Source organism: Limulus polyphemus, unplaced genomic scaffold (genome assembly GCF_000517525.1).
Source record: "Limulus polyphemus unplaced genomic scaffold, Limulus_polyphemus-2.1.2 Scaffold316, whole genome shotgun sequence".
NCBI lineage: Eukaryota > Metazoa > Arthropoda > Merostomata > Xiphosura > Limulidae > Limulus > Limulus polyphemus.
In genome coordinates, this window is record NW_013665926.1 from 657,734 (window position 1) to 668,428 (window position 10,695).

A 10,695-nucleotide genomic window follows, 5' to 3' on the forward strand; every position below is an offset into this window, starting at 1 on the left:
ACTGAACGTATAGCATGTAACGTCGTAACCTCTGAGAACTTGGCATAACTTATCTTATTTCAAAGGACTTGATCAATTACACTTGATATCGTAGGAAAGATAATCTTCAGAATTCCTAGAGATGTTTCGGCGAGATACGAGTTTCGGTGTAGCTCGAGTTCACTCTACCAGCAATAACTTGTCCGTTTTCACCTACGCCCTATTTATTTCCATTAGGCCACGTCATATGAAGCTGGGGATGGGGTGGTGTAAACCGAACCGACTTAACAAACTTTTCTCCCTTTTGTGGAAGAAGCTGATGACGTAACACACCGAATATGTCCTCTTCATCCTTCATAAAGCAGATTCGTCCATAGAAAGCTGCAAGTATTTTAAGAACGAGAATACAGCGCTGAGTGGAACGGCATTACTTCATTTCTTGGCTGTCAGTCGAGTAGACTTTGCTTCTCTTGTGCAGTCAGACAGACGAGATGGCAAATCGTGGACCATCTTACGGGCTTTCGGCGCAGGTTGCTAACAAGGTAGGGTCATTTTAGTTAAACCTAACTCTTACGAAAAAGTATATCAAATTTCATACACTCTCAATTATTGCTGAAATTTAAGTTACCCCAATGCCTTAGTTGTACTGACACTTAAATATTTCCACTGCTTTAGCTGTATAACGATTTAAATGTCTCCGATGTTTTAACTGTATTAACACTTAAACATTTCCACTGCTTTAGTCATACTAACACTGAAGTGTTTTCACTACTTTAACCGTACTTTCACTGATATGTCTCCATTTTTTGTTACCCCTCATCCGCAGTTAACCTGCTTTTCGGTTTTATGTAAATATTAAACTTTTTGTTATTATCAATCATATAAATTGTACTACAGCATCAACCTCAATTTTTGAATTAAACGTAACGCTACCAGGTGGTTCTCAAAACTATAAATCAGCAATATTTCGTTTAAAGTTGTCAACATTACTAAAGAGGTACAAAGTCAAGAGAAGAGAATTATCAGTGTTTATTACGTAGAATCTTGATATTACAGCCAACGCTGTAACTGGATGTTGTGGCTAACTGTGAAAAATTGCGTAGTTTGTAAAAAAATTGAGAAATGTGAATGAAACAGATATTATTAGCAAAAACGTCGAGAACGATAAGCGAATTAGAAATTATTTATTTATTTGGAATTCAAGGTGTTTTTACGTCTATGTGTGGGAGAACTAAAAATAGTCAAAGTGTATAAGAAAAGATAAAAATATTCTAGGTTCTACTTCCAAGAATAAATCATCAACACCCCTGTAGAAATGGCTTTATGGCATTTCAAAATTGCTATGTGATAAAACATACCTTTTTCAGCTAACTACTTCATAACTTGAAGGTATCGTGCTTCTCTACGTATCAAAGAAAATGGAACAGTCTTGTTAAAGTTTATTTAAACATCTAGGTAAGAAATCATCAAAGGTGCTGGAGTACAAAGTTTAATGCATTAAGGTAGGAAAGTTATTTGTGAAGACAAGATCAACAGAAGAGTGGGATACACCATTTATCATATTTAATGTTCAGTCGCAAGCGAGATGAAATTATTATTCTTCATTAAAAGCTGTGGGCGCTCAAGCCTAGGATATCTTACATTTAGAACTATTACTCACCGTCTGTATCCAGTTGTGGGAAGTAGTTGTTTATAACAAAAAACTAGAAGAGTAATAAAACTAAATGGGTTACTAAAAATAAACCACTGGGAGCTTTGGTTAAAACATATCTTCTGAATTTGGCTCCCAGCCCGTAATGTTCACAATTATGAACATATTGAAATTTGATAATTAAGACAATGTTAAATAGGAAAAGGAAATTAAGTTGGTTTTTTTTTCCATTTCTGCAGTACAAGAAATAATTTCAGTTCTGTTCTGGATTCATGACCTAGGCAAATTAATTATGTATAATGAATTAGAATTGTAATCAACATTATGCAAATTACAAAGATTGCAATCTAAAAGATAAATAGACTTTTCCAACTTCCAATAACAGAAATATAACCAATGAAATTATCGGAATTAACACCATGTACCATTTGTTCTTTATTATTATTTTGTTGACAAGAAAACCAAGCTATATTTAGATAGTTACCCTAAATTTTAAGATTGCGTTTAGTTAATCAAGTACTTCAAACAGGTTTTAGTAATTGTTTGAAAGATAATATAAGCTATTTACCATATATATTTTTTTAATATGTCCCGTCTATTAACATTAAACACTAACAGTAAGTTCTTAGTATCTCTATTTTATATAAGACTTTTAAGTTTTCATGATCTATACGTTGAGTAATTAGTTTTTTGTGAACAAAAATGTTACGATTCCGTCTCCTTGGGTTGACCTAGAATCTGCAGTGTAAGTTATAAATACCCAGAATGACGTCACGTTATCTTGTCGCGTTCTTAACTACTTCTGGTTACAGAAACTAAATAAGAGAAGCTGTTTCTGACAGGATCTGTTCCCTCCTGCTTCACGTACAGTTATCAAACAGAGCTGCTTCACTTCAGCCTGGTGTAACTAGGACTGAAGAAAGTTTGGAAGATGATCAACTTTTGAGGAATTTTTATGTTTACAGAAACAGTATGTAAAAATATACTAGAGGACTGAAAAAGTAGTAGTAAAAGAAACGGTTTTAATAATGCAATCTTTAGTCTGTAATATAGAAAAGACAGTTACAAAATAAGAGAAAAAAAACGAAGGAAATTTCCTAACTTAAATATCACTGATGTGGAACTAATGAATACACACGATAAGCAATGTACAATGTCCAAAGTTATGTTAATGAGGTACTTTTAATTACAACATCCACCTTTCATATGTGAATAACAATATGTAAATTCATCACTAGCTGTACATCTACACGCCATCAAGTGTACTTAAACCATAGGGTGCACGTCAGCAATGATCCCTCCATAACCAGTTCCAAATAAACAATAATCTATCATGATGAAAATTTATTGAATGGATGACAACTGCCTGTTGTAGAAACACAAGTGTAGAGGGCGACGTTTCAAAGGTCTTCCGCCTTCGACCTGAAGACGAAAGACTTTCGAAACGTCGTCTTGTACACTTGTGTTTCTACAACAGGCAGTTGTCGTCCATTTAACAAAGTTTCATCATGAATACTCTGCCTAAACAAGCTATCAAAGAATAATAATCCATCATGATTTACGGTCACGTGAATAAAAGTCACTCCCCTATTGCTACAGCAAAAGAAGCCAATGATATCATAATGATACAAAATACCATAAATGTTAACAGAGAAAAAATATGTAATAAACGATAATGAGGTTTTGTGCAAGAAACTTCTACCCCGCCCCCCTTCCCTACATATCACAAAGTAAAAGTTAAATACTTGGATTTTATACCGTTTCAGCTTGCCGGAAAACGAGACGCTGCCCTCGAAGCAGACATTCTCCAATGGATACAGGCGTGTCTAGGGGAGAGATTGCCAGCTGGACACTTTGAAGATATTCTTCGAAATGGAATCATTCTTTGCAAGTAAATACATGTGGAAATTATAAAACATATAAATGTTATATAAGTTAATAATAAGGTAGGGAAGTTATTTGCGAAGACAAGATCAACAGAAGAGTGGGATATACCATTTATCATATTTAATATTCAGTCGCAAGCGAGATGAAATTAGTATTATTCATTAAAAGCTGTGGGCGCTCAAGCCTATGATATCTTACATTTAGAACTATTACTCACCGTCTATATTCAGTTGTGGGAAGTATAATTCAAACGAAAAAATTACTTTGATAACTGAAATTAAAATAAAATGATTTAGCACTAACTAACTGGTTAACAAGCTAAGAAAACAACATGACAGTAAATTACATAGAAAAAAAATGTAGGAAACCAGTTACGCACACACACAGTTTAATGTTTGAAAAACTCGGTAACATCTGGGGAAATGTATTAAAATATTTGGGATAAAACGTTATTTAGATACTGGTATATTTTCAAAAACTTTTAAATGTGGTCTTTTTCTTTACACGTAATTTGTTCATTTAATCGTATTGTAAATATAGTGAATCTTTATTCACGATTTTTAACTGTAGCAATTACTTAATGGTTGCTATTAATGTGACGCTGTTGATGCGGACAAGCGTTAGATGATTGTTGTTAATGGGAACAAGTATCTAAAGGTTGCTTTTGATGTGAAGAAGTGTCAACTAGTTGCTGTTAATGCAAACAAGTGTTAATGGGAAGAAGTATCTAAATGTTGCTTTTAATGTGAAATAGTGTCAACTGGTTGCTGTTAATGCAAACAAGTGTTAATGGGGACAAGTATTCAAAGGTTGCTGTTAATGCAAACAAGTGTTAATGGGAACAAGTATCTAAATGTTGCTTTTAATGTGAAATAGTGTCAACTGGTTGCTATTAATGCAAACAAGTGTTAATAGGCACAAGTATCTAAAAGGTTGCTTTTGATGTGAAATAGTGTCAACTGGTTGCTGTTAATGCAAACAAGTGTTAATGGGAAGAAGTATCTAAAGGTTGCTTTTGATGTGAAATAGTGTCAACTGGTTGCTGTTAATGCAAACAAGTGTTAATGGGGACAAGTATTCAAAGATTGCTGTTAATGTGAACAAGTATCAATTGGTTGATGTTAATAGGGACAAGTATTCAAAGGCTGCTGTTAATGGGGACAAGTATTCAAGGTTGCTGTTAATGTGAACAAGTTGATATTTAGAAGATAGATGTTAATGTATATAACAACCAATTAGGTGGGAGCAGTACAAACTAATAGCTCACCTTTCTGTATGTTATGTATGCTGGCAAGTTTTTTATTTGAACTCATTCAATAGTTGGTGCTATCTGTCAATAACCAATTCATGCATCAACCTCGTTCTGTAAGAAAATATTTTTTGTATTTCTAATGCAAAATATTGTTTCCTTAGATTGATGAACAAAATAAAGCCCGGAAGTATCCCTAAATATAACACTTCTGGTGGGCAGTTTAAGTTAATGGAAAACTTGAACAAGTTCCAAGAAGCCGTCAAAAAATTCGGTGTTTCTGAAGTCGATCTCTTCCAGACGGTTGATTTATGGGAGAAGAGGAATATACCCCAGGTCGCTCAGTGCTTGTCCGCTCTTGGTCGAGAAGTAGGTTGATAAAAGTGCCTTCTTTAGACAAACTACACTTAAGTTTTTCTTTCTAGAACTTCAATTTAGGACAACTAGAATTAGTCACTTTTTCTAAGTGAATTACGTAAATTCTGATTGGGTTTGAGCGTGTCGAATAAAACAAATTGGCCAAAAGTGCAGTAATAAACGCAGACATTTTGTCACATACCGAATGTCCAATCTGTTTAAAGTGAAATTACTGTTTTTTTAAATAAACAGTACATGAAAATGTAACTTTTACGAAGCAAGAATATTCAAATAAAAGTAAAACTATTTTATCAGGTAATCTTATGACAATATATAATTTCTATTTTACAGTGTCAACGACACCCAGAATGGCACGGGCCTTGTATTGGTCCCAAACCTGCGGAGCAAAACAAGCGCGATTTCACAAAGGAACAATTACGTGCTAGCGAAGGTATCATCCATTTACAGTACGGTACAAACAAGGGAGCTAATGCAAGTGGCTTAAACTTCGGAAACACAAGGCACATGTGAGTTCCGTCCACATGTCTGTTCATCATCAATCTATCTTCATGGGTCTGGAACAAAGCATTATTGTCATTTAACCAGATGCGACATCAGTGTCGCTTGGCCAAGTTTTAAAGTACTCACCGCACTGTGTGCAGAGCTTTGTCTTATAGGAACAAATTGTACACATTATTTGTTCATCCAATTTTCTTTCACATTGATAATGAGGTGTTCTAATTCATCAAGTTTATAATAAAAAAGTGAAAAAAATTATAGAAAAACATTTTAAGAAATGCAGAAAGAACAAGGAAACGTTTTATTTATGACTAAAGTAACTATGTTCGGAAGAATTACAAAATACCAAGCTGATAAATTATTCAACAGAGTTTGTACAGATAATATATTTCGAGAAATAAAGTTGTATTCACAATCTTGACTAGGTTATTTCTCCAGATCTGTCCAGTGTGGGTTGCTAACATTCCCTCGTGCATTTTTTTCGCTTTTTTAGGGAATAACTCACTAATTAGTTGATCAACAAGAAAGCGTCACAGTTTTTCTACAAGTTGTTGTAATTAAAGTCTCGTTCTTAGCAATTTCCTACCATAAAAATATGCCACAATTTTCATTGTCTAAATGTTTGAAGTATTATATTATACTAACCTGAAAAATTCCAAACGTCTGCAGTTTACTTTCGAAAATACATATAATGAAGATATGTGTTGTGATCTAGTTGTTGTTATTGTTTTTTAAGTTTTCCACAAAACACGTAGATAAAACTGTTTTGTTTGTATGAAGCATCCGATAATTAAAAAAGTGGCTTATGCAAAGGCGATAACTGTTTCAAATAAACATCTTTTCAGCTGTTGGATAGGGTTTTAAAGCGGTGCGTCTGACTAACTGGTTCAAAACCGTTACACTTTCTAATTTACCTAACATTTGAGAGACAACTCGCATTAACTAGATTTTTTAACCATATTCCTTTTAATCTGCCAATTTCAGATTCAGAATTAGAGGCGTGCCAAAAATAACGTTTCACATTTTTTTTCTTCTCTCTCACAAGCCATTGTCCAAAACGTTTTTCTTTAATAACAGAACACGTAAGCTGAACTTGTTTGTTTGTTGTTAAGTTCAAAGCTATCTTTGCTGTGCCCATCCCAGGTATTGAAACCTGCTTTTGTTTAGCGTTATAAGCCTTTAAGCTTACCGCTGAGCCATTTGGGAGCACATACTAATTAAACACAATACAACTGCTTCTTCTATATATTATTTATATTGGAAGGTTACGGCTTAAACACCGAAAGTTGGTTAAACATTAAAAACGAATACGATTAGCATTGGTATTAAAAATCACGTAAACTGCAACTGTTTTCACATTCCTCTTAATTTGTTTCAAATTCAAAATTACAAGTGTGATTAGAGGACAATGTCCCTCACCAGAAATCGAGGAAGTATGTTCACGGAAGACTTTTATGTTAGTCTAAAAGTCGAAAGCTGACGAATCATTGGAAACTAGTACGTCTAACATTTGTGATAAAAAAGGTAATTAAAACTGTACTTTTTTTCAGGTTTTTTTTTCATTTGTCCATTTTGGTCTTATAACCAAAATCGTAACTGTAGTTTACCTGACTCGTATTACAAATGTTAGACGTATTAGATTCTTATGCTACTTCAGCTTTCTGCATATAAAACCATAGCGTTTAGTATTAAACTTCGTGTATAAATAGCATTAAATAAACTTAATTTGGTCTCTCACGATCCAGTTCAAATTACGTTTTCTGTCACTGAACGAAAAACCTATTGACCAATGATTTGTGGGAGACATAAAAAGAAAACTGAAACTTTATTTTCACACAACTCTGATTCTGAATCCTAAATGGTCAAATTAAGAACGTGGCAAAAAAAAATGTAGTTTATGAAAGTTTTTTCACAAATGTTAGATAAATTAGAAAGAGTAACGTTTTTCGTTAAATAAATTCAAAAATTATTGAATTTTCCAAATACAACAACCCATCATTATGTGATTACACCAATAAACATATAAAGTACATACCTGTTTAAAATTTACCTAGAATGCTGGCAAATTTCTGCTCCGACGTAAAGCATGCACCAATGTTGCCTAGCTCTCAAGGCAACAGAGAAAAACCTTTTTCATGTATGTGATGCACTCCCGGCCAATCGCGGCAAAGAATTCGTGCTATGCGAGTAGAATAAATTTCATTGTGAAATAATTTGTAATGGAGAAATTGTAATATGAATATGAAAATGTGTGTGTAAACAAAAATGTATAAACTGCAAAATTCAGTCAAACGTGGTTGTTCTAAATAAACAATCACTTATTCAAAATTTTAGTTACCAACAAAAATGTATTAACATATTATTGTAAACTATATTTTCAATGTTATAAATTAGTTGTTTGTTAGAGGGAAGTGTTAATCATAATGATGTAACAAATGATTCATCAATATATATATATACTGTAAAATGGACAGAAAGGTAGAAGACAAATGTCCTAGATAGGTTGTTAATTATAGTGGTAGATATACAGGGTGTCCTAGAAGTCTGGATCTATAGGGAAAATAAACATTATATTTTTAAAGTTCAACAAACACACTTCTAATGTCAGCTGTACATATTTCAGGAAAGAAAATACCTTGATGGCACAAGAACTGATATGTGTATAACTGTTAATGGCATGCAATTTGAATAATAAACAAATTAAGAATAAATTTTGTATTTTCTACTTTTTACTTCCTACATCTGTGAAATATTTTTATTTGTGCAACACACTATAGTATGTTGTTGGTAACTAGTGCTTTAAATCGGTATTTTTTAATCATATAAAAATCCTGTTGAAAGACTTTTATGCATTACCTATGAAAATTTTGTATTCCTCATATCACACACTTCAGTATGTTTACAGATGGGTTGATAATGATGCATTTAGGATTACCAACTATTCTGAAGATCAAATTTACTTAATTCAATCTTTTTCTATTTAGAAGTTTATTTTCTACTTTTTTAATTATTCTGTATGTGGCATCTGTTTGTTTATGCAATACATGTTAATATGATGTTGGTAATTAATTGGTACCTTTTAAACATAAAATCCCACTGAAAATCTTTTACACACTACATATGAAAATTTTATATTTCTCATATCAGTCAATTCAATATGTTTACAAGTGTGTTGATAATGCTGCATTTTTATTACATATTCTGATGATGAAATTTACTTAATAGAAGATAAAAAAAAACAAGTTCGCGTCTTGAAATAATTTCTGGAGAATAAAAACAAAATGAAGTAGAAACACAATAGTTTTTTAATTGAAATGCTTCAGGATATTCATCAGAACTGCATGTCTGAAAAAAATACTTTGCAGTGGTTTCTTTATACCTTAATGTGAAAATAACACTACTCCAATTGAGCTTATTCCTTTCTTTATTCACAAGAAATTAAAAAAAGCTATTCAAAAATGTTACAGAATACACTAAATCTACAATAACTAAAAGTTCCAGGTTCAAAAAATCACAAAACATGAGATGCACAAGTGAAGAGACATGAGATACAACACAGCTATAACCTCAGCTTTGCCATTTTTGAATTCTGAAAAAACACCTACATCAATACATAATGATGAAGTATGAGAAAATAGAGAATGTAATTGTTTATTCAAATTTAAAAAGCTTTACTTGTCTTGTAGGCATTTTTGACTTATTAATAATCAAAGCTTGTTATCATTCAGTGCAGCAAAATATTTATTTTTATTCAAAACTTTTGCTTTGAAGAAGAATACAATTATATGATTCAAAATCATGTCTAAATTACAAGTAAAATTAAATCAATAGTACTAATATCAGAAACAGCTATAATATTATCAGTTTTGTACAATATCCATGTTTATACACACCAGTAAGCATTAAAGAATAAATGTGACATGAAACACAACATACATCTATTTTTAAGAAAGAAGTTTGCTAATTCATTCTTTGATATTAACCTTCCACAAGATTGTATATAAGAATCAAAAATATAAAAATCATAATATAAAATATTGCTTTAAAAATTACCTAACAGCTGTAGCATTATATATTGTATACCTAAAATCAATTGATGATCAACTCTAAAAGGAGCAATCTTACAACACGTAATATTTCTTAATTATTTGAAGTGTCTTCAGTCTAAATCTTGTGTCATGTTAGTTTCATTAGTTAATGCTTTGTAATAACTTGGACCTCTTTTCCATGAGTTTGATCCTCAACTGAAGTCTATTTAGCCTTGACTCCAGTCTTCGCCTTTCTGTTTCAGAGGTGACTGCCGTTTCTTCCTCATTTGGGTTAAGTGTTAACTACAATCCATAAAAAACAAAAAGATTATCTGAAGACAGTAATATGACAGTGTGTGTGTTTAACTGTAGTAGTTTTGCATACAAGGCAGGCCTTGTAGTGAAAATTAAGAAGCCAAGTAACTAGACTTAAAATATAAAAATAGTATGTTTTCATGTTTGTTATATGAAGTATGAGCACTGAAAAAGCATAGCAGAAAAACAAAATTCTGCTGTTGAAAAAATGTACAGTGGTCCCCCTCTCTAACGTCTGACCTTACAGCCAGTCTATCAAAGTCATATCCGCGGGGATGTCGTTAGGAAGGGGATGGGCCATTGCCTACAGTCGGCCAGTCATCCTTGGCCAAAGCCAGAGGCGAGTGGTAATCAAGCGCGAATGATTGATGATTTCACACCTTTCGTACCAAATTCGTGGACAGGCAGAGAGTGATTATTTATGCGAATAAAGTGACAATAAACAACTAATGTGTTTATTGTTTGATTTCAACATCTAAAACTTATGTTTTTTTTTGCCATTTCATAGTTTTTGCATTTTAAGAGGTAAATGTCAGAGGCAACGATCGTCAGGCTAAATGAAAAATGCGAACTGTGGAAACACTATGAATAGTCAGAAAATATTTTTTTATCATTTTTTTTTTCAATCAATATTCAAAGCATGCACAATATTAACTTACAAAACTTCATCTTACATAAAGAAATCAGACAGTTTTGTTTGCTTAACACAT

General features: G+C 32.5%; 2 protein-coding genes across 2 annotated transcripts in view; one reads left to right on the forward strand and one right to left on the reverse strand.

Annotated features, from left to right (window-relative positions):
- The first annotated feature begins 201 nt into the window (after positions 1-201).
- On the forward strand, positions 202-6,057 carry LOC106457321 (myophilin-like). The gene is made up of 4 exons (XM_013916717.2): positions 202-521; positions 3,397-3,521; positions 4,931-5,135; positions 5,475-6,057. Exons 1-4 carry the CDS (start codon positions 471-473, stop codon positions 5,652-5,654), a joined length of 561 nt encoding a protein of 186 aa, XP_013772171.1. The 5' UTR covers positions 202-470; the 3' UTR covers positions 5,655-6,057.
- Positions 6,058-9,065: 3,008 nt separating this feature from the next.
- The window catches only part of LOC106457315 (spindle pole body component 110-like), a 22,356-nt gene continuing 20,726 nt past the window's right edge, over positions 9,066-10,695 (reverse strand). Inside the window, exon 6 of the mRNA XM_013916707.2 lies at positions 9,066-9,973. The gene's annotated coding sequence lies outside the window, so the exon portion shown is untranslated. The remainder of the gene's footprint in view (positions 9,974-10,695) is intronic.

Coding starts and splice junctions, on each gene's coding strand:
- LOC106457321 (XM_013916717.2), top strand. CDS start 471: ATGGCAAATCGTGGACCATCTTACGGGCTTTCGGCGCAGGTTGCTAAC. Junction 3,522..4,930: donor AATGGAATCATTCTTTGCAA/GTAAATACATGT, acceptor TTGTTTCCTTAG/ATTGATGAACAAAATAAAGC. Junction 5,136..5,474: donor TGTCCGCTCTTGGTCGAGAA/GTAGGTTGATAA, acceptor TCTATTTTACAG/TGTCAACGACACCCAGAATG.